Raw genomic sequence first — 23,972 nt, forward strand, 5'->3', positions numbered from 1 at the left:
AAAAAATTATTTTGATATGATATGAATGTGAGAAGTGTTTTTTTTGGTGAAGTCCATTTTTGAAAAGTATTTTGTGTTTTGAATTTTACGTTTGTTAATAATTTTGACAAAAAGGTTTTTCATTTTTTTTAAAAAAGAGGAAAAGAGTTTTCAAAACAATTATCCCATATATGAGAGGCCTAAGGTTTCTTGATTTATGATGGTAATTATACTAATTACTGCCGTAACATTCTCCATGATTGGTACATCTTCTCTTATATATATATATATAATGAAACAATATTCTTTGACATTTCAGACACGCATCCTCTATAAATGAATATAATATGTTATTAAGAACTGCATTATCTGTGATGTTTAGGGAAATGTAAGTTCCAGATTAGTCCATGAGTCTTAATCGAGTCCCATATAATGGAAATAGTTGATCTTCTTGCAAGTGATATGTGTCAGTTTATTTTGAATGTACTGGATTAATTGTACTACCCAACCCTATATGTACTCTCCAACCTAACAGGAATCTGTGTACTCTCAACGTTTAAGACTTGTACTGCATGTACGATCGAAACATATATTGCTCTATAAAAATCTCAAGTCCAGCCCCTGAGCCTCAGTTAGGGCAGGAGACGCTCAATTCTTTGTTTCATCTACATGCATGGCGTCAAACTCTCCGAGTCCTCCTATGTTCGTACCGTTCCCTCTTCGTTAATTTCCTTCTTTTTTCACATCTTCACTGGGATTTTATTTTTCCTATGGTCAATACTCTGTAGATTTAGGGTAATTTTTCAGATTTGAGCTGGTAATATTGCAAGTTAGCCATACATCATTAAGGAACTCTGCATCAATTGGTTTGCAATTTGGAGTTTTCTAGAGGAAGTTTTGATCATTCTATTAATGAATCTTCTTTATTTCTGCAGGTTTTATTTGTTATTAAAGGCCTTTTTTCCAATTCCTATGTTTAATAATATAAACGAGTCTTATCAAGTTGTAGTTTGAATATATAATATTTGGTCAAGAATTTTGGTGCTTTTCTTAAATTAACCTTAGCTTGTGTATGAAACAAGAAATGGTTATCTGGAAAATATAAGAATTTAGGGAGAGAGTTTATGTACATTTGAAGAAACCGTTTCTGTAATTTCCACATCTCCTTAGGACTTAGGAGCAGTCTGTTTTCTAAGATATGTGCTCCTAAGGAGATGTCCTTGTGATATTGTTGAATTTCTGTCGCTCTTTTAATAAATTCATCACTTAATGAAAAAAAGAAAAAGAAAGAAAAAACCCTACATACGATAGGTGTCGTAGAGTTTCTTTATTTCTCTGTATGTTTTCCTTGATGAATTTCTTTAGATATCGTAAGCACCGAAGCACATGAGTGCATGCCTTGTGTTTTGTTTTTACTGTTTTAAAAACCCAACATCTAATAATCTCATGTATAGTACTGAATCGGTTATAATTTAGGATGAAACAAAGCTTAATTAACCATAGATCAGACCCACCAAGATGGAGGATTTTTGTTATATAATTAGTGGGAGATTAGTTATACCAAATCCACAGGGTTTAGCTAGTAGCCTCTTGGAGTAGGTTAGGTATTTTTTAATGCCTCTTTTGAAAAACGACATTTTGACTACTTTATTAAACTACCATTCAAAAATCTCTTCATCTTTTATGAAGGGAAATACTACGGTACCTCCTATGAATCTTCTCGGATCCTTCTGGCTTGTCATTTCCGTTGAGGGAAGAATTATTGTTAATGATTTTTCAAATTCTCATAGAGAGAATAACTCATCACGCATCAGTATATTCTATATATAAGAATTGTTTGTGACAGATCGAAGCCCGTCCATCTAAAGCTGGGTCTCCACTATCTCCACATTTTCGTCACACCTCGCTCATATGTCATTTTAATTAGTTGTTAATTTCAAAGACTTTTTTTTTAAAAAAAGAAAAGACCTCGAAACTGAGGTGGGAGATTACTTTGCTTAATTAAATGGAAAACCATGTGATGCCCATGTTGTCTTTTGGATAAGAATGATGGCCACGTCCTTCCGACCTTTTACTTTTTTGGAGTTGTCCGCCCGCACGGCATGCTTTCGTGCCTCCTTGTCCCCACGTTAACCAATTAGTTTAAACCATTATCTTTTTTATTAGGTAGAATATTTCAACTTTCATCTAACTTTCAATGCCCAAAAGTTGTCGGTGTTTAATATTTTATGGGATCTAAGATAATGTTATTTAGAATTTTTATTCATTTTCTAGACTTTTTGGCAAGATCGATCGGCCTACATTGAAAAGTAACAAGTGGTTGGAGATCATCTACCACATTTATTTCAAGAAAAAATTACAACGAAATGAGGGAGCATATTCAAAGAATCAAATTAATTTGGTCAATGTAGCTATCAAACATAGAAAATAACCCAACCAATCAAATCATTACCTCATGAATCTAAACTTTTTTCTGTGGGCAATGAAGAAAAAATGAATTGAAAAGGTTGACAAGCAACCATGGCCATAAAATGTTAGTGCGAAAGCTACCATCAACGTCAACGTACATATATTACCTGTTTTATCAACATGCTCATTCATGACTATTCGTCCAAAATTTTGTAATGGCCAACTGGATAAGACACTCAGCTTTCTTCAAGAAAATTTGGTTCTAGAAATTAAGTTGAATTTTCAAATTACTCGCCTTTAGCGTAATTCGAGATTAATTACAATCACAGTTTCACATAACAAATCTCGCTGCTTATTGGCATATAAAAAAATTGAATTGAATAGATATATCTAAGAAGAACTCGCAATTTTATCAATTTAAATAAGACTTAAAAGTTTGAAGGAAGGGAAATTAACTACTCTTTACTGATTCCCCAACTTAATAGTATTTAGTAGTAACTAGGCTTGATTAGTAGAATCCTACTCTCACGTGGCGCAAAGTCCAATCCTTAATTCGAGGTTCCTCAATTATATTATTCAACACGTGGTGGCTGTCATTATTTGACTTTGTCAACGTACCAAATTTGACAACATGCATGAACATACTAAGAAAGGATCTTTTTTTTTTGTTTTTTTCTTTTCATGAATTCATATTGATGAGAGCTTAGAAATCCGCAACAAAAATATTAAAGATTTTGGGGAAAAAAAGAAGAAAGAAAAAGAAGAAGCGGAATTCATATTGAGAAAAGTCTACAGAAATCTATTATAAAAAGAACACCTTTACCCTTTACCTTCACACCAATCCTAGCACATGGCTTCTCTCTCGCCTCAACCAACCCTCATTACCACCAAGACGGTGGCTGGCACCACCAATCCCACCTTTTCTTTCTCTTCTTCCTTTCCAAAAAGGCCTCAGCTTTCTAAACCTGGAAAGCGGAGCCACCACCTTGGTGCTAGAGTGGTATGCAAAGCCACCAATGGTGACCAAAAAGATGGACACCCTCTTCAAGGGAAATTCGATAGGAGAGATATGCTCATTGGCCTTGGAGGCCTCTACGGTGCTGCCAATCTTTACAGTGACCCGTTTGCCTTGGCAGCTCCGGTGTCGGCGCCGGACCTTACACAATGTGGCCAGGCAGACTTGCCTGCCGGAGCAAAACCAACCAATTGCTGCCCACCAGCATCCACAAAGATCTTAGACTTTAAGCTACCTTCCCAAAACGCTCCCTTGCGTGTTAGGCCTGCAGCTCATTTGGCTGACAAGGAATACATAGCCAAATACAACAAAGCCATTGAGCTCATGAAAGCTCTCCCCGCCGACGACCCACGAAATTTCATGCAACAAGCCAACGTTCATTGCGCCTATTGCGACGGCGCGTACCACCAAGTCGGCTTGCCAGACCTCGATCTCCAAGTTCACAACTCCTGGCTCTTCTTTCCCTTCCATCGTTACTACTTGTACTTCTATGAGAAGATCTTGGGAAAGTTGATCGGCGATCCCACCTTCGCCTTGCCATTCTGGAACTGGGATTCCCCTGCTGGCATGCAAATGCCAGCCTTGTTTGCTAATCCCAAGTCAGCTCTCTACGACAGCCTCCGCAACGCCAATCACCAGCCGCCGACTCTTCTCGACCTTGACTACAACGGCACCGACGAGGCATCGACAACTAAAGACCAGCTCTCCAGCAATCTCAACATCATGTACCGGCAAATGGTGTCCAACGGCAAAAACGCCCAGCTGTTCCTCGGCAGCCCTTACCGGGCCGGAGATGAACCCGACCCGGGTTTTGGCTCAATCGAGAACATTCCTCACGGTCCCGTGCACATATGGTGCGGCGACACCACCCAGCCTAATTTGGAGGACATGGGGAACTTCTACTCCGCCGCCAGAGATCCCATCTTTTTCGCTCACCACTCCAACGTTGACCGAATGTGGACCATCTGGAAGACGCTGGGAGGGAAACGAAAAGATTACACAGACTCCGATTGGTTAAACGCCGGGTTTATCTTCTACGACGAAAACGCTCAGCCTGTTCGTGTTAAGGTAAAGGACTGCCTTGACCAAAGCAAACTGGGTTATAAATATCAAGATGTGGATATTCCATGGCTCAAATCTAAGCCAACTCCACGCAAATCTAAGCTCAAGAAAGTAGCCAAGTTTTTGCATTTAGGACATGGGGATGTAGCACTCGCCGCTGAAACATCGCCAAGTGTCAAGTTTCCGTTCGTTTTGGACAAGCCGATAAGCACTGTGGTGGCTAGGCCGAGGAAATCGAGGAGTCGGAAAGAGAAGGATGACGAGGAGGAAGTGTTGGTGATTGGGAGCATCGAGTTTGAGAGAGATGCGCCGCTCAAGTTTGACGTTTATATTAACGATGAGGACGACGTTCCAAGCGGGCCGGACAAGTCGGAGTTTGCAGGGAGTTTTGTGAACGTGCCACATAAGCACAAGCATGGGAAGAAGTTGAACACCATCTTGAGGTTGGGGATCTCAGACTTGTTGGAGGATTTGGAAGCTGAAGATGATGACACCGTGGTGGTGACTTTGGTGCCTCGGTATGGCAAAGGGCTAGCCACCATTGGTGGGATCAAGATTGAGCTTAGTTCTTGAGCTTTCAGATTTCAACAATAACAATTGAACCGTTGTTGTGCTTCTGTTTTTTCTCCATTATCATCATGATCAACTCCTGTTCTTTTGAGTTCTTACCCTCGATTGTCTATGTTGTGCGACAATTGAGGAATTTTTCTACTTTTAGCCATCAAACTTTTTTGTTCAATAATTGTTTGTATATTTTGCTTTTACTTTTCTTCTCACCTTCTTTCTAAGGTTATCAATGTCTAAAATAAGTAACGTGTCACTCATGTGGCACGTCTGAAAGGCACTCATGCCATCAGACTTTGGTAATTAAGTAATACTGTTGTGAGTTTTTTTTTTATTTTTTTTTTTATTTTTTATTTTTTAATTATAATTTAATTTAAAAACGTGCTATACTAAATGGGCTTTTCATTATACTTGTGTTTTGGTGAGGCCCCGACCATGTCTTGGCGGAGTCCTAGCCAGGTCTCGGTCAGGTTCTAGTGTGGTCTCAACCTGACCGAGACCACACTAGAATGAGATAATCAAATTAAAAAAATGATTTACAAATTTTAAAAATGAAAACTATTTTTTAAAAATTAAAGATGCCTTTTAGTTAAATTGAAAATATTTTTTGAATAAATTCAAATCTTAAGGAAAAAGAAAAAAGAAATAAAGAAAAGAAATGTTATAGATGAATTAATTGAATTCAAATTACTCAGAGTTTTAAAAAGTGACAAAACAGTCCTTGGTGTATAAATTTGATGGGGGTGGATCCATCCGTCCATATCTTGGCCTCTGGAACTCATTTCCAAATTCTCCGACGCGCGGTTGCCCCCCTATGTATTGCCACACTGAACAGGGAACACCCCTGCTGTGTTCTTCTTGTTCAACAGTTAGTTGTGGAGTACTATTTTTATCACTTTATTTTTTCTGGTGAAGAAAATGATAACATTCTTCTTCTCTTTCTTCAACAATTAGTTGTGGACTAATCCTATTACTTTATTTTTTATGGTGAAGAAAATGATAACATTTAACTAAAAGAAACAAAATACATTAATAAGGTACGCCCAAACCCAAACAATAACATTCACATCCGGCTCAACCAAAGATCTAACCATTTGGCTATTTTGTTGAGCCATGTAGCCAAAATACCCAATCATCTATAGAGGAGCTAGGTGCTCAATAATGTATATCATATATAATGAAAAATTCGTCTATTCTCTTTTCTCTAATTAAAAAATGATTTTATCTTTCTTGAATTTTTGATATTGAAAAAATAATATTTAAATAGAATAGTAAATGTAAAAAGTTAAAATGATGAGTCAGATGTGGGTGCTTTAAAAGAAATGAGTAGCTAAAATAGAAAAAAGTGGTTTTAGCTGAAATTTAGTTACACATTTGCTGAGTCGGATGTAAATGCTCTAAGAACAGTGAAATTGACGAGCCAAAAGCATTTGCTTCCATTTTTGTCAGGCTCAAACTAGACTTATCTCTATCTTGTGGATTGTTCATTAAGGGGAATTTGCATGCAATCGTACGTATATCTTAGAAGCAGGAAACGTTTCCATAGTGACCCTCTTTGGAATGCCAGGTGACACACAGACGAGATTCACAGGAATGACAACTTAAATATGTCACATCCTGGCTTCACAACTTATCTCATAAATGAAGTCCACTTGCACTAGTGTGGGGACGGGTCGTGATTCAGCACGCGGCGTGTTCAGGTAAAAAATGTTTTTTTTAATATTTTTTTTAATAAATTATAAATTTTTTTTTTTTTTTTTTTTGCCAGGCGTGCTAAACACGCTGTGGTTGTGTTTATCTTCACCCGTGTGGGGGACAGAAGAAGACATTTTGACGTACAGCAAAAGTAAAGGACCATCTGCAAGTCTGATCAGCACTTTGAATGGTAGCCATGAAACAGTGTGGGGATATCAGGAATCCCCCTTCCTCCAATGAGGTCTCTAGGTCATGTTCTACACAGTGAAATTAAACCCATCTCAAAATCTGTCTTCTTAAGGCTAAATTCATTACTGATCAAGCTTAATTATTCTTCATCTTGGAAGACATTTGTATTACTCATCAGTGAATCCAACTTAACATTAGCTATTTTTAGATATTTGTGGATCCATACGTGTGAATTAGGAGTTCTCATCCCCTTCCTAGCCAGGAGGAGCATATTCTCTCTTGGTCCCTTACCAGTCAATTGGGGCTGCTATACTTTCAGTAAGCACTAAGCAATTTAAGCAAGGAAAGAGAAGAGAGCCACATATTTGCATCCTTCCCATTCCCATGGATAAGGATAGTACAACACGTGATTGAATATCTCCCTTTTTTTGTCCTTTTTTTTTTTTTTTTTTTTTGTCTCACAACACGTGATTGAATATCTCCCTTTTTTTGTCCTTTTTTTTGTTTTTTTTTTTTTGTCTCTATTCATGAATTGTTTTTTTTTAAGGTCTTTTCACATATGAAAGAATTTGTACTAGGAAAAGTCTTACAGAGTTCTATTCTAAAGACCAATACCCTTTAATCAAGTCTCTTATCCTTCACCTTCGCACCAAAATCAGCCAATTAGGGCCTCTTTCTCTCGTCAACCGACACTCACTCCCACCATGACGGTGGCTGGCACCATCACCTCCATTCCCACCTTCTCTTCCTGTTCTTTCTTCCCAAAAAGGCCCCAAATATCAAAAGCTGGAAAGCGGAACCATTTTGTTCATAGAGTGGCATGCAATGCTACAAATAATGGTGACGAAATCCTTCCCTCTAGCTCCAACGACAGACAACCTCCTCAAGGGAAATTCGATAGGAGAGATGTGCTCGTCGGCCTCGGCGGCCTCTATGGTGCTGGCAGTTTTTACAATGACCGGTTGGCCTCTGCAGCTCCGGTGTCGGCGCCGGACATAACAAAATGTGGGGAGGCAGATATCCCTGCAGGGTCAAAACCAACCAATTGCTGCCCAAAACCATCCTCAAAGATTATAGACTTTAAGCTACCTCCCCAAAACTCCCCCTTGCGTGTTAGGCCTGCCGCGCATTTGGCCGACAAGAATTACATAGCCAAATTTAACAAAGCCGTCGAGCTCATGAAAGCCCTCCCGGCCGATGACCCGCGTAGTTTCCAACAACAAGCCAACGTTCACTGCGCCTATTGTAACGGGGCATATGACCAAGTCGGATACTCAAGCCTCGAGTATCAAGTTCACAGCAGTTGGCTCTTCTTTCCGTTTCATCGCTACTACTTGTACTTCTACGAGAAGATCTTAGGAAAGTTGATCGGCGATCCCAACTTTGTCTTGCCATTCTGGAATTGGGATTCCCCTCCCGGAATGCCAATACCGGCCATGTTTGCCACCTCCAAGTCACCTCTCTACGACAGCCTCCGCAACGCCAATCACCAGCCGCCGACTCTGCTCGACCTTGACTACAGCGGCACCGACGTGTTAACATCAAATGAAGACCAAATCTCGAGCAATCTGGCCATCATGTACCGGCAAATGGTGTCCAGCGCCAAGAACAGCGAGCTATTCTTCGGCAGCCCTTACCGCGCCGGCGATGAATCCGACCCAGGTGCTGGCTCGATCGAGACCAGCCCTCACAATAACATCCACTTATGGTGCGGCGACAATACCCAGCCTAATTTCGAGAACATGGGGAATTTCTACTCCGCCGGTAGAGATCCCATCTTTTACTCTCACCACTCCAACGTCGACCGAATGTGGACCATTTGGAAGACGCTAGGAGGAAAACGACAAGATTTCACAGACCCAGATTGGTTAAACGCAAGCTTCATCTTCTACGATGAAGACGCTCAACCTGTTCGTGTTTATGTCAAGGACAGCCTCGACTCTACCAATCTGCGCTATGTTTACCAAGATGTGGAGATTCCATGGCTGAAATCCAAGCCGACTCCTCGCAAACCCAAGCAGAAGAAAGTAGCGACGCTTTTTCCTCCAGGACGTGGGGGTGTAGCGCTTGCGGCTGAAAAATCTGCCGGCGTTGTTGCGTTTCCGGTTGTTCTGGATAAGGTGATAAGCACTGTGGTCCCCAGGGACAGGAAATCAAGGAGCCAGAAAGAGAAGGAAGACGAGGAGGAGGTGCTGGTGATTGACGGAATCGAATTTGCGAAAGATGCGGCGGTGAAGTTCGACGTTTATATTAACGATGACGACGAGTCACCTAGCACGCCGGACAAGACGGAGTTTGCAGGAAGCTTTGTGAACGTGCCGCATCTGCATACGCATGCGAAGCAGAAGAAGACTTGCCTGAAACTGGGGATCACTGACTTGTTAGATGACTTGGGAGTTGATGATGATGACAGCGTGGTGGTTACTTTGGTTCCCCGGTACGGGAACGGAATCGCCACCATTGGCGGAATCAAGATCACGCTTCTTTCTTGAGCTCTGCATGCATTTCTATGTAAAACGTTGTGCCTTTCTAGTAAAATAGCATATCTAATCTAATATCTTATCTAATCTAATCATATCTAATATCTAATATAATCTAATCATATATATATATATATATATATATATATATAAACTGCCATGTTTCTGATATTTGTGTTTTGAACTTAACCCCTTTTATAGCTGGAATGCTACGAAAGTGTTCAGATGTGCTAATTTTCGTGCACATGCGTTAGTTAAGTGGGTCGCTACCGATCTTGTTTTTGGTAGCATTCTCTTAGGTTCTCCCATTCTCTCTTTCATCCGGATCGAGAGTGGGAAGAACCTTCCCTTGTAGTCCCTTTTCCCCTTTTCAATTAAAAAAAAAAAAACAGTTAAAACAACATATTTTATTATTATTATTATTTTTTATTGAAACCTAAACAAACTTTGGTGAAACGTTGTATCCAATAAACCTTAAAGCAAACTTATTTTTCATATCTCTCTCTCCTCACTGTTTTTTCTCAAACATCTATGGAAAGCATCTCACGGGACAACTATGGAGATGAAGATGGCTTTGGGATGGTCTTAATGCCGTAAGGTGTACCGGCCAGTGTAGTTGTAAATGTGATTAAGTTTCACGTAGGCATGAGGCTTGGTTCAAGATATTTTGGTGAACAAACCATCGATCACGTGCGCTTCTCATCTAACCATGTTTTTGAAGGTTCCCATTTTTTTTCACATATAGAAATTTGGATTTTCTTTTTTTTCTTTTATTCTTCATATTTCACACTTTCACTCAAAAACCACCTCCCCTCTTTTTCACGTTTAGAAATTTAGATTTTTTTTATCATTTTTTTTTAAATTTTTTATTCTTCATTTGTGATGTATATTTCTGTAGTTGATGGTGCCAATTTGATTAAAAAAAAAAAAGTCATATTACAACAAACGAAAAGAAAATCACTTTCGTCAACAAAGTTCTTATTTTGTTTTTAGATCGTCCTCCTGTTCAAAATATTTCAAAAATCAAAATTGATTCTATTTTATATTTCTCAAATTTGCTTCTTGAGAAAAAAAAAAAAGGTTTTGTTCAGTTTGTTTTGAATTCAATACTTTGTTTCTAGATCGTCCTCATGTTCAAAATATTTCAAAAATTAGATTTGATTCCGTTTGTACAATTTTTGTTGTCTCCAAAATCAAAAGTTGTCATGTTTCACAATTTCACTCAAATAGTACTCCCCTTTCCATTAAACAAGGTAAAATAACAGTCTTTACAATTTAAAATATCACAAAATACAACAAACGAAAAGAAAATCATCTTCGACAACAAAGATCTATTATCTTTCTTTTTTCTTTTTGTGCTTCTTGAGAAAAAACGGTTTCGTTTAATTTGTACACTTTTTTTTTCTCCAAACATTTCTCAGTTTGTTTAAAGAAAATCATCTTTGTCGACAAGGATCTCTTCTCTTTCTTTTTCTTTTTGTGCTTCTTGAGAAAAAAAAGGGTTTTATTTAATTTGTACACTTTTTTTTTTCTTCTCTAAACGTTTCTCAGTTTATTTTGATTCAATATTTTGTTTTTGTTTTTCTTTTTGTGCTTCTTGAGAAAAAAAAAAGTTCCTTTTAAATTGTACTTTTTTTTTTCTCTCTCCAAACGTTTTTCAACATTGTTTCCCTGAATTCATTATAAAATTTACAAAAAAAGAAAATTAAGCAATTAGAATTAAACAAAATATATAAATTAGAATAGAAGATAATGACAAAAATTGAAAACATAAGAACAGGACCACAAAATATAAAGACAAACAAACAAAAAATGAAAAATACTATTATAATAGAAAAGAGTTGTCTTTGCTATAAACTTTTTTTTTTAACTCCAATAAAACCTTTAAACCAATGACAACCATCAATTAAGCAAGTAAACAATGTGCATTAAACAAAAGAAAAAAACTATCAATGTATAACATCGTAAACTAAAAAATCATCATATCTCTTATCAAAAACACTAATAAAAAACTTAATAACTTGCGACATGCCCCGGTGTTTACTATTTTACGCCCACTTATTATTATTATTTTTCCATTTGGTCACTTTTAAAAAATGCACGGGTACAAGCTCGTTTATTTTAATGGTGTTCACCATTTTTCTCAATTTTTAACCTTTCTTTTGTCTCTTTCTTCCTCTCTCACATGCTTTCTTTCTATCACTTGAAGCACCGTTTACAGAGCCACCTTCTGTTTCTTTGTTTATTGCACAGACCCGGAACCATTCCACAATCAGAGAAGATGAGATGGTTCTTGAATCTTGGAAACTTATGTTATTTGGGCAAGATAATTTGTGGCCATCCCACAAAAGCAGCCTTTGAATAAAAAGAATGGGATGAAAACGAAGACGATGATGAAGTTTTGGGAGGTTTTGCTGAGTTGAATATGGCCGTTGGTGGTTTGCTTGAATTTTGGCTTTATATGGGTCTGTATAGTTGGTCGAAAAATACGAGTATGGAATTGGATTATTTTTCTGGGAAATTTGGTCATCAGATCGAAGGTATTCCTATGGCGAAATCAGTAGTTTGAGGAAAAAACAATATGGGAAGAGAAAGAGAGTGAATTTCAGATTCTTAGTTGGAAAGCAAGAAAAAGAAACGAGGAAGAAGAAGAATGAAAAACAGAGTATCGAAAGAGTGAGAAAATCGGTGGAGAATGAGAATGGTTCTCTAGTGACTAGTGTATTGAATCAATTACCTTGAATGGGCCTTTTTCAGCCCTTGTGTTAATGGCCTTATTGGGCCTCTCGGTAGTAGCCTTAGACCCGGATCGGATCCTGTGCATTGGGTACACTTCGATCAGTATCTATGGGCCTCTTTCAGCCCTTGTGTTAATGGCCTTCTTGGGCCTTGTCGATAGTAGCCTTAGACCCGTAATAAAAATAAAAAAAATCAAGAACCAAGGGTCAACAGTTGCATCCTCTCCAGCCTCCAGCCTACAGGCCGAGGAAGGGGGATGGGGGAATAACTGTTAAATGCAAAGCACAAATAAATGTTAAAAGATCGAAGAAGAAAATACAAGAGAGAGAGAGAGAAAGAAAACAACTATGATGATGTGGATATGAGGATATCTAAATCACTAGTAAAAGACTCCTTAAATCTGATTCAATTCCGTAATTTAAGGAAGATTTTCAAAAGTTCACCCTTTTGATGTTTATCAAATAAAAGCTTTTTATTTCATTTTAGTATACTCTCATACTGATACCATATAAGTTATAACTATGATAGTGTGGAAGGGAATACCACGCTAGATTAAAGCATTGCCATATTTTTTCTAATTATGTTTTAAAAAAATCGTGGTTAATTAGTTGATAATGTTCTTTTTATAGATATGCCTTTTGGATTTAGTTTCTATCATGGCAATCAAATTTTTTTTTTCTTAAGCAACGATCTACTAGTAGATTTACTAAATCTACCTCGGTATGAGCTATTTTAAAATTGGAGAAACTTCACTTAATCTCATTAAACTTCGATCACTTTTGTAATTGCTATTAAAGTTTAAAAACTCTCAATTTAGTGTATCAAATTTTCAATTTTTTTGTAATGTCACTCGTCCCTTATGTTTTTTCATTAAATCCTAATAGATGAGTGTTAAAATTACCAAAATACCCCCTTCTAGTAATAAGAAGTGAGATTGAGCTGTCCTACAATAGGATATCAGCTTCTGGTAATAAGTAGTTTTTTCTTTTATTTTTTTATTCCGATATTACCATCAACTTTTCTAGTGATTTGTAATAGCTGAAGAAATTCGTGGATTCAACTCATCTCATAAAACCGGTTTAATAAGAGAGAGTTGTCCAAAATCTTCTCCACAGGCAATGTGAGATCATTCCTCAAGAATAACATATATCACTTTGAGACACCCATGCACTTTCACAACTTGTCTAGGTTTTGAACCCATTCCAATCTTGTTATATAAACAACAAAACTATAAAATATATTATAATCTGATCACTCAAGGCACTTTCCTGCTTTTATGTGTTAAAGCAATGAAAATAGGATTTAGATCCCCAGCAACCGTGGGAAACTTGCCCACCAATTTTTTTTTTTTTTTTTTTTTAAATCCTGACCATCAATTTTTATCTAACAGCAACCATTTTGCCACGTGTCCCACTCAATATAAAATAATAAAATATTATTATTTTGTAAAAGATAAATATAAAATCAAATAATAAAAAATAAAAATAATTATTAAAAAATATGATTTGGCCGAACCACCCCAGTTTAGCCTTGGGGGTGGCCGAAGCCACCCCCAAGGGCCGGTTGGGGGAGGCCGAAGCCACCCCATGGCCCTAGGGGGTGGCCGAGCCATCCCCTGGGCCAAACCCATAAATTTGGATTGGTTTGGCCACCCCCAATCGGCCCTTGGTGGAAAATTTTTCCACTATTGCCGGGAATCTCAATCCATGGAAACAAGAGGACCAAAAACCAAATGAAATGCCTTAGGGGACAAAAAGATAAGTGGACTTCCACATCAATTGCAGATTCTGCTAGTATGGTTAATTAATCATAGTTTTTTAAAAAGTAATAGTAGTTTTATTGAAACTTTGCATTTCTACAAGAGCATATGTCATAAATATTAGAACACTAGAACTCAAATTACTCTTAAGATCTATTCTTCCCTTGTAGTAGCCTCTACAAATAAATTTCACTCAAGAAATTCAATAGCTTTTAGCTCCACTGGTGCAGTCTCCTGCCCATCTCTTATAGCCATTAACTCACCGTCATCACCTAGCAGATAAGCTTTCATGAATATTGCAACAGCAACTCCTCCAACAAACCTCCTCATCGGTTTCCTAGAATTCCCATGGCTACAAATCATATTCAGATCTATCCCCATTAACCCAATATTATCATCTAGCATACCAACATGACCATAACCTTTCACAAAGAAATGACAAGCTGGTTTTTGACATTCATTGAAGAAATCCTCATCGTTAACTCCCTTAGGAGCAGGAGCTGGAAGAGGAATACGACATAGAATATTCTTTCCCATTTCACCAAATTCCGTACCAATTACCATTGCAGGCATATCAAGGTCAAATGAATGAGGAACATAGGTGAGTACTGGTGGAGGGGTTTGTAAGCATCTGCATATTCCATCAACTGGGTCAATGCCTATTAAGGCAGAGAACTTGAGAGAAGTTGCTGCCTTTTCAAGAACAAGTGCAAAAGCGGCCTTGCCTCCACGGCTATGGCCGGCGAGTCCTAGCTTTCTCATGTTTGGCTGAACATGCGGTGGGAGCAAGTAATGGAGTCCTTCGGATATCCAATTGGTTGTAGCCACTGTGGAGTTAATGTCAACATTTGCATTTGGTCCAGCCACGCTGCTAAATGCAAAGCAGAAGTATGTCATTAATTAGTTTAACTAATTAATAACAGAAATATGTTTTTTGCTTACTTTTCTTTTTGTTTTCATGGTTTTCATGTTGTACCATGCCTCCAAATTGAGTTCTTCCATGGTGCTTTCTTCTCCTTATTGTGGAATTTTCAGAATGCTTAACAAAATTATATATATACAACTTGGCAGGAAGCTCTTGGAGCTTGAGCTCTATTGTATTTTTGAGAAAGTGTTTGCTATAATTTAGTGCATACCATATTGATGAGAATTGATGAAGACAAATAATCGCTTAAAAAAAGGTCAATTTGTTCAACAATTAGTTGTGGAGTACTATTTCTATCACTTTATTTTTTTCTGGTGAAGAAAATGATAACATTCTTCTTCTCTTTCTTCAACAATTAGTTGTGGACTAATCCTATTACTTTTATTTTTATGGTGAAGAAAATGATCATAACATTTAACTAAAAGAAACAAAATACATTAATAAGGTCCGCCCAAACCCAAACAATAGCATTTACATCATGCTCAACCAAATATCTAACCATTTGGCTATTTTGTTAAGCCATGTAGCTAAAATATCACCACCCCACCGTGCGCAACAAAATACCCAATCATTTGTAAAGGAGCTACGGTGCTCAACAATGTATATCATGCATAATAAAAAAAGAATAAAGAAATAATATTTAAATAGAATAGTAAATGTGAAAAGTTAAAATGATAAATTGGACGTGAGTGTTTTAAAAAAAATGAGTAGTTAAAATAAAAAAAATGTGATTTTTTAGTTGTAATTTAACTACACAATTGTTAAACCGGATGTAAATACTCGAAATTGACGAGCCAAAAGCATTTGCTTTCATTTTTGTCGGGATCAAACTAGACTTATCTCTATCTTGTGGATGGTTCATTAAGGAGAATTTGCACGCAATCGTACGTATGTCTTAGAAGCAGGAAACGTTTCCATAGTGACCCTCTTTGGAATGCCAGGTGACACAGGGACGAGATCCACAAGAATGACAACTTATATATGTCACATCCTGGCTTCACAACTTCTCATAAATGAAGTCTACTTGCACTAGTGTGGGGACAGAAGAAGACATTTTGACAGCAAAAGTAAAAGACCATCTGCAAGTCTTCAGCACTTTGAATGGTAGCCATGAAACAGTGTGGGGATATCAGGAATCCCCCTTCCTCCAATGGGGTCTCTAGGTCATGTTCTACACAGTGAATTAAACCCATCTCAAAATCTGTCTTCTTAAGGCTAAATTCATTACTGATCTTAGTTATTCTTCATCTTGGAAGACATTTGTATTGAGACATATGAAGACAACGTAACTACAATAGTTTTTTTGAATTAAATTAATGTGTTATTTACTTTCATAATTCTCATATGTTACATATTTATTAAGTAACTTTCTTGATTCACATAAATTATATATTGATTATGTAACTCTCCTAATTTTTATATGTTACATATTGATTATGTAACTCTTATAATTTTCATAGATTACATATTAATTACATACTTATTATATTTTTGGCCTCATTCAACTATAAATAAGTTATTTTATCCTACAATTTTCAAAAGAAGCTTTGACCTTATTTCTTTCTTGCTTTTTCTCTTTATATTTTTTATATACTTTAATTACTTAATCCAACTTAACATTAGATATTTGTGGACCCGTACGTGTTAATAGTATATCCAATTGGAGTTTGATTCCTCATCCCCTTCCTAGCCAGAAGGAGCATAGTCTCTCTAGTCCCTTCCCGGCCAGTCAAGGGGCTGCTATACACTTGCAGTAAGCACTAAGCAATTTAAGCAAGAAAAGGGAAGAGATATTTGTACACCCTTCCCATTCCCATGGATAATTCAACACGTAATTCAATATATTAAGAAAAGTCCCCTTTTTTTTTTGTCCTTTTTCTTTTATAAGTTCTTTTCTCATATGAATGAATTTGTAGAGTTCTATTAAAGACCAATACCCTTATCCTTTAGCTTGTTTTTTTCCCATAAAAATTCACACTTCTTTCCAAATAAACATCGCCCCCCCCCCCTCCTGCTTCAAGTCCCTTATCCTTCACCTTCGCACTCAAACCAGCCAATTATGGCCTCTTTCTCTCGTCAACCGACACTCACTCCCACCAAGACGGTGGCTGGCACCACCACCACCATTCCCACCTTCCCTTCCTGTTCTTTCTTCCCAAAAAGGCCCCAAATTTCAAAAGCTGGAAAGCGGAACCACTTTGTTCATAGAGGGGCATGCAAAGCCACAAATAATGGTGACGAAATCCTTCCCTCTAGCTCCAACGACAGACAACCTCCTCAAGGGAAATTCGATAGGAGAGATGTGCTCATCGGCCTCGGAGGCCTCTATGGTGCTGGCAGTCTTTACAATGACCCGTTGGCCACGGCAGCTCCAGTGTCGGCGCCGGACATAACAAAATGTGGGAAGGCAGATATCCCTGCAGGGGCAAAACCAACCAATTGCTGCCCAAAACCATCCTTAGAGATTATAGACTTTAAGCTACCTCCCCAAAACTCCCCCTTGCGTGTTAGGCCTGCCGCGCATTTGGCCGACAAGAATTACATAGCCAAATTTAACAAAGCCATCGAGCTCATGAAAGCCCTCCCGGCCGATGACCCTCGTAGTTTCCAACAACAAGCCAACGTTCACTGCGCCTATTGTAACGGGGCATATGACCAAGTCGGATCCTCAAGCCTCGAGTATCAAGTTCACAGCAGTTGGCTCTTCTTTCCGTTTCATCGCTACTACTTGTACTTCTACGAGAAGATCTTGGGAAAGTTGATCGGCGATCCCGACTTTGTCTTGCCATTCTGGAACTGGGATTCCCCTCCCGGAATGCCAATACCGGCCATGTTTGCCACCTCCAAGTCACCTCTCTACGACAGCCTCCGCAACGCCAATCACCAGCCGCCGACTCTGCTCGACCTTGACTACAGCGGCACCGACGTGTTAACATCAAATCAAGACCAAATCTCGAGCAATCTGGCCATCATGTACCGGCAAATGGTGTCCAGCGCCAAGAACGGCCAGCTATTCTTCGGCAGCCCTTACCGCGCCGGCGATGAATCCGACCCAGGTGCTGGCTCGATCGAGAGCAGCCCTCACAATAACATCCACTTATGGTGCGGCGACAAAACCCAGCCTAATTTGGAGGACATCGGGAATTTCTACTCCGCCGGTAGAGATCCGATCTTTTACTCTCACCACTCAAACGTCGACCGAATGTGGACCATCTGGAAGACGCTAGGAGGAAAACGACAAGATTTCACAGACCCACATTGGTTAAACGCAAGCTTCATCTTCTACGATGAAGACGCTCTACCTGTTCGTGTTTATGTCAAGGACAGCCTCGACTCTACCAATCTGCGTTATGTTTACCAAGATGTGGAGATTCCATGGCTGAAATCCAAGCCGACTCCTCGCAAACCCAAGCAGAAGAAAGTAGCGACGCTTTTTCCTCCAGGACGTGGGGGTGTAGCGGTTGCGGCTGAAAAATCTGCTGGCGTTGTTGCGTTTCCAGTTGTTCTGGATAAGGTGATAAGCACTGTGGTCTCCAGGGACAGGAAATCGAGGAGCCAGAAAGAGAAGGAAGACGAGGAGGAGGTGCTGGTGATTGACGGAATCGAATTTGCGAAAGATGCGGCGGTGAAGTTCGACGTTTATATTAACGATGACGACGAGTCGCCTAGCGGGCCAGACAAGACGGAGTTTGCCGGAAGCTTTGTGAACGTGCCGCATTTGCATACGCATGCGAAGCTGAAGAAGACTTGCCTGAAACTGGGGATCACTGATTTGTTGGATGACTTGGGAGTTGATGATGATGACAGCGTGGTGGTTACTTTGGTTCCCCGGTACGGGAACGGAATCGCCACCATTGGCGGAATCAAGATCACGCTTCTTTCTTGAGCTCCGCATGCATTTCTATGATGGCTGTTTTTTTTTTGATCGAGATATCCTATAATCTAAGGTTCTCAAATTTATAAATAGGTAGTTTTCTCGTACCCGGAGGAATGCGTGCTTCTGAGAGGTCTTTTATATTATGCCCAATACCAAAGTTAGTTATATACATGTAACAAACAACAAGGAAAATAAATGCAATAACTAAATAATGGTGAGCTATGTTGTCTGCCATAAACTTTGCGTTTGCATATGAAATCCCCCGAGAAGGGTTAGAATGGCAGTTCTTGTGCTTGAAGAGGTACCAAATAAATGACTATCTTATTTAAATTCATATTTATTTTAATAGTTTCCACCATTTCTCTCATTTTTTAACCTTTCTTTTAACCTTTCAAGTGATCACTTGAAGCAACGTTTACAGAGCCGCCTTTCTATTTCTTTGTTTATTGCACAGACCCGGAACCATTCCACAATAAGAGAAGATGAGATGGTTCTTGAATCTTGGAAACTTATGTTATTTGGGCAAGATAATTTGTGGCCTTCCCACAAAAGCAGCCTTTGAATAAAAAGAATGGGATGAAAACGAAGACGATGATGAAGTTTTGGGAGGTTTCGCTGAGTTGAATAGGGCCGTTGGTGGTTTGCTTGAATTTTGGCTTTATATGGGTCTGTATAGTTGGTCGAAAAATATGAGTATGGAATTGGATTATTTTTCTGGGAAATTTGGTCATCAGATCGAAGGTATTCCTATGGCGAAATCAGTAGTTTGAGGAAAAAACAATATGGGAAGAAAAAGAGAGAGAATTTCAGATTCTCAGTTGGAAAGCAAGAAAAAGAAACGAGGAAGAAGAAGAATGAAAAACAGAGTATCGAAGAGTGATGGTATATTGAATCAATTACCTTGAATGGGCCTTTTTCAGCCCTTGTGTTAATGGCCTTCTTGGGCCTTGTCGGTAGTAGCCTTAGACCCCGGTCGGATCCTGTGCATTGGGTACACTTCGATCAGTATCTATGGGCCTCTTTCAGCCCTTGTGTTAGTGGCCTTCTTGGGCCTTGTCAGTAGTAACCTTAGACCCGTAATAAAAATTAAAAAAATCAAGAACCAAGGGCCAACAGTTGCATCCTCTCCACTCTCCAGCCTCCAGGCCAAGGAAAGGGGTGGGGGTATAACTGTTAAATGCAAAGCACAAATATATGTTAAAAGATCGAAGAAGAAAATACGAGAGACAGAGAGAGAGAGAGAGAAAGAAAACAACTATGATGATGTGGATATGAGGATATCTAAATCACTAGTAATAGACTTCTTAAATCTCATTCAATTCCGTAAATTTAAGGAAAACTTTCAAAAATTCACTCTTTTGGTGCTTTTGAAATAAAAGCTTTATATTTCATTTTAGTAAACTCTCACACTGCTACTATACAACTATGATAATGTGGCAGTGAATATTACGCTAGATTAAAGGGTTGCCATATTCTTTTTAATTGTGTTTTTAAAAAATTGTGGTTAATTAGTTGATAACGTTCTCTTTGTAGATATGTCTTTTGGATTTGGTTTCTATCATGGCAATCAAATGTTTTTTTTCTTAAGCAACGATCTACTAAATCTACCTCGGTACGAGCTATTTTAAAATTGGAGAAATTTCACTTAATTTGATTGACTTTTATCACTTTTATAATTACCCTCAAAGTTTAAAAACTATCAATTTAGTGTATCAAATTTTCAATTTTTTTGTAATGTCACTTGTCCGTGAGGTTTTTTTATTGAACCCTAATGGATGAGTGTTAGAATTACCAAAATACTCCCTCCTTTTTTTTTTTTCCAAAAAAATAAAAAAGAAAAAAAAGTGAGATTGAGCTGTCTTATGTAATAAGAAGTTTTTTCTTTTATTTTTTTATTCCGATATTAGCAAGAACTTTTCTAGTGATTTGTAATAGCTAGCATATATCACTTTGAGACAACCATGCACTTTCATAGTAGTTTCGCCTACAAATCCAACTTGTCTAGGTTTTGAACCCATTCCAATCTTGTTATATAAACAACAAAACTATAAAATATGTTATAATCTGATCACTTAAGACACTTTCCTGCTTTTATGTTGTTAAAGCAATGGAAACAAGAGGACCAAAAACCTAATGAAAAGCCCAATGGGGATAAAAAGATAAGTGGCCTTCCACATCAATTGCAGATTCTACTTCAAAGCATCATAGTTTCTTTTAAAAGTAATAGTAGTTTTATTGAAACTCTGCATTTCTACAAGAGCATATGTCATAAATATTACAACACTAGAGCTCAAATTACTCTTAAGATCTATTCTTCCCTTGTAGCAGCCTCTACAAATAAATTTCACTCAAGAAATTCAATAGCTTTTAGCTCCACTGGTGCAGTCTCCTGCCCATCTCTTATAGCCATTAACTCACTGTCATCACCTAGCAGATAAGCTTTCATGAATGCAACAGCAACTCCTCCAACAAACCTCCTCATGGGTTTCCTAGAATTCCCATGGCTACAAATCATATTCAGAGCTATCCCCATTAACCCAATATCATCATCTAGCATATCAACATGACCATAGCCCTTCACAAAGAAATGACAAGCTGGTTTTTGACATTCATTAAAGAAATCCTCATGGTTAACTCCCTTAGGAGCAGGAGCTGGAAGAGGAATACAACATAGAATATTCTTTCCCATTTCACCCAATTCCGTACCAATTACCATTGCAGGCATATCAAGGTCAAATGAATGAGGTACATAGGTGAGTACTGGTGGAGGGGTTTGTAAGCCTCTGCAGATTCCATCAACTGGGTCAATGCCTATTAGGGCAGAGAACTTGAGAGAAGTTGCTGCTTTTTGAAGAACAAGTGCAAAAGCAGCCTTGCCTCCACGGCTATGGCCGACGAGTCCTAGCTTTCTCATGTTTGGCTGAACATGCTGTGGAAGCAAGTAATGGAGTCCTTCGGATATCCAATTGGTTGTAGCCACTGTGGAGTTAATGTCAACATTTGCATTTGATCCAGCCAGGGTGTATAACTGCTAAATGCAAAGCAGAAATATGTCATTAATTAGTTTAACTAATTAATAACAGAAATATGTTTTTTTCTTACTTTCCTTTTTGTTTTCATGGTTTTCATATTGTACCATGTCTCCAAATTGAGTTCTTCCATGGTGCTTTCTTCTCCTTATTGTGGAATTTTCAGAATGCTCAACAAAATTATATATATAAAACTTGGCAGGAAGCTTTTGGAGTTTGAGCTCTATTGTATTTTTGAGAAGTGTTTGCTATAATTTAGTGCATGCCATTGATGAGAATTTATGAAGACAAATAATCGCTTAAAAAAAGGTCAATTTGTAACGCACCTTAGAAGTATTTGTTTTTTGTTTCTAGGCTTGTTTGGGTGCCCTTTTATTTTTTACTTTTATTTTATTATCTTTTTGAGTTGAAGTTTGGATGTCAATTACACCCAACTAAAATTTTTTTCAACCCAATTTCAACAAATAATACTAATAATAAATTTAAAAAAAGGGAAAAAAAAAGCAATATAAATAATAAAAATAATATCCAGGGGTGGCCGAACAACCCCTAACACCTGGGATGGTGGCCGGATCTCTCCCAGGTGTCTAGGGGTGGTGGCTAGACAGTCCCCAAGTGTTTGGGGGTGGTGGCTGGACCACCCCTAGGTGTCTAGGGGTGGCCGAGAGACCCCTAGCGGTTTTTGGGGTGGCTAACGTCTACTTTAGAGGTGGTTGAACCACCTCCATTAGTTTTAGGAGCCACCCTCAAACACCTGGGTGTGGTTTTTGAACAACTCAATTTTTTTTGTGTTTTTTTTCTTATTTTTGGATTTTTAAAATTTGGAGATAATTTCTTTTTTTTCATTATATTCAATTTAATTCATCTTCCAAAATATTTTTTTTTATTTAATTTTGTTTTATATTCTCTTAACCATCCAAACATAATTTTCATTTTTTTTTTCTTCACAATTTTAAAAACAATAAAAAAATACAAAATAATTCTACACTAGAGATTTCAAAGAATGAAGACAAAAACGTCATGTTCATGCCAGCATGAACATGATAGAAACCACTGAACTTTCCTTAATTATTTGTCTAGTACTGAAAGTGAAATCTCAATAGCACAACTTAATTGCCCAACAAATTCAGGGACGGAAGTCGGCAGCCTCCAGAGTTCCACGCCGATATAATTTGAACAAGAATATTGTCACCACCAAGGTAACAAAGTGGGCAGTGATTCATATATAGATCCAATTCTATCCGGACCCAGATAGCTAGAATGTTAACATGCTGGGAGACTAGTCTAAGACCAGTGTAGCAATTGAATATAAAAATATATATAAATAAATAAAGAAAAACAGATCGACAAGGGTATGATGTTCATACATACATATTGAAACTCGTATATCTTTGTAAATGAAACATTTGGATAAGAAAAATTGTTCATGTCTGAGTGTGAGAGAGAGACTAGCCTTAAGGGCGATGACAATGAATCCATGAGAAGCGATGTGTTGGATAAGCTGAGAATAAAACGAGTTGCAGAGAAGGTAACCATGGAGAAAGACAAGTAGTGGGAATTCACCAGCTTCAGATGGCGTGGCAATCAAAAGCGGCCTTGGAGGTGGGACAGGAACCTTAGACGACTTAGAACAGCAACTCCCACTTTCTGCTTTTAGAAGCACCGTTTGGTACTTCCCATCATCAAAAACATTTTTTGTGGTATCATTAGCAGAAGCAGAAGCCATGGCTCTGTTTGACGCTTCAAAGCTAGTGTATCAGTTTCTATGTCTTATAGCCTATGAAGGTTAGATATTTGAACTGGGGTTGTGTTAAACGTGGGATAATGCTTCAAAATTACCGTATCAGTCTCTCTAGGATAAGAATCCTTTGTGTGGTATTTATAGCCTCAGCCTATATGGGGGTTAAATATTTGAACTGGGGTTGTGTTGAACGTGGGCTATTGCTTCAAAGTTACTGCATTAGTTTCTATCTTATAGGATAAGTTCATTGTGTGGTATTTATAGCCTCAGCGTATGAGGGTTATATAATTGAATAGGAGTTATGTTATGTTAAACGTGAGATATTTAATTGAAATGGAAAATGAGGGACGGAAACAACTTGATCATATATATAGTCTTGCTAATAAGAAGTGGAGCACAAAGTTCCAAAGGAAAATACATTGATCATGAGAACTATCATTCTTCAGAGAAGTTGCTGCTTTTCTGAGGGCAAGTGCAAAAGCGGCCTCATTGCCTCCACGGCTATGGCC

General features: G+C 38.1%; 5 protein-coding genes across 5 annotated transcripts; 3 read left to right on the forward strand and 2 right to left on the reverse strand.

The window, feature by feature from the left end:
- Positions 1 to 3,154: 3,154 nt before the first annotated feature.
- Positions 3,155 to 5,362, forward strand: LOC132171608 (polyphenol oxidase, chloroplastic-like). Its single transcript, XM_059582975.1, has one exon. The coding sequence runs from the start codon at positions 3,239 to 3,241 to the stop codon at positions 5,036 to 5,038; it is 1,800 nt and encodes a 599-aa protein (XP_059438958.1). The 5' UTR covers positions 3,155 to 3,238; the 3' UTR covers positions 5,039 to 5,362.
- Positions 5,363 to 7,494: 2,132 nt separating this feature from the next.
- LOC132171991 (polyphenol oxidase, chloroplastic-like) lies at positions 7,495 to 9,480 on the forward strand. The gene has a single exon (XM_059583409.1). It carries the CDS (start codon positions 7,618 to 7,620, stop codon positions 9,403 to 9,405), a length of 1,788 nt encoding a protein of 595 aa, XP_059439392.1. The 5' UTR covers positions 7,495 to 7,617; the 3' UTR covers positions 9,406 to 9,480.
- Positions 9,481 to 14,077: 4,597 nt separating this feature from the next.
- LOC132172874 (chlorophyllase-2-like) lies at positions 14,078 to 14,955 on the reverse strand. Its single transcript, XM_059584437.1, has one exon. It carries the CDS (start codon positions 14,786 to 14,788, stop codon positions 14,081 to 14,083), a length of 708 nt encoding a protein of 235 aa, XP_059440420.1. The 5' UTR covers positions 14,789 to 14,955; the 3' UTR covers positions 14,078 to 14,080.
- Positions 14,956 to 16,791: 1,836 nt separating this feature from the next.
- Positions 16,792 to 18,931, forward strand: LOC132171806 (polyphenol oxidase, chloroplastic-like). Its single transcript, XM_059583209.1, has one exon. The coding sequence runs from the start codon at positions 16,876 to 16,878 to the stop codon at positions 18,700 to 18,702; it is 1,827 nt and encodes a 608-aa protein (XP_059439192.1). The 5' UTR covers positions 16,792 to 16,875; the 3' UTR covers positions 18,703 to 18,931.
- Positions 18,932 to 20,907: 1,976 nt separating this feature from the next.
- LOC132168478 (chlorophyllase-2-like) lies at positions 20,908 to 23,556 on the reverse strand. The gene is made up of 2 exons (XM_059579469.1): positions 23,176 to 23,556; positions 20,908 to 21,721 (listed from the first exon to the last, which is right to left on the reverse strand). Exons 1-2 carry the CDS (start codon positions 23,446 to 23,448, stop codon positions 21,038 to 21,040), a joined length of 957 nt encoding a protein of 318 aa, XP_059435452.1. The 5' UTR covers positions 23,449 to 23,556; the 3' UTR covers positions 20,908 to 21,037.
- Positions 23,557 to 23,972: the final 416 nt, after the last annotated feature.

The sequence above is a fragment of the Corylus avellana genome, chromosome ca2, assembly GCF_901000735.1.
Source record: "Corylus avellana chromosome ca2, CavTom2PMs-1.0".
Lineage (NCBI taxonomy): Eukaryota > Viridiplantae > Streptophyta > Magnoliopsida > Fagales > Betulaceae > Corylus > Corylus avellana.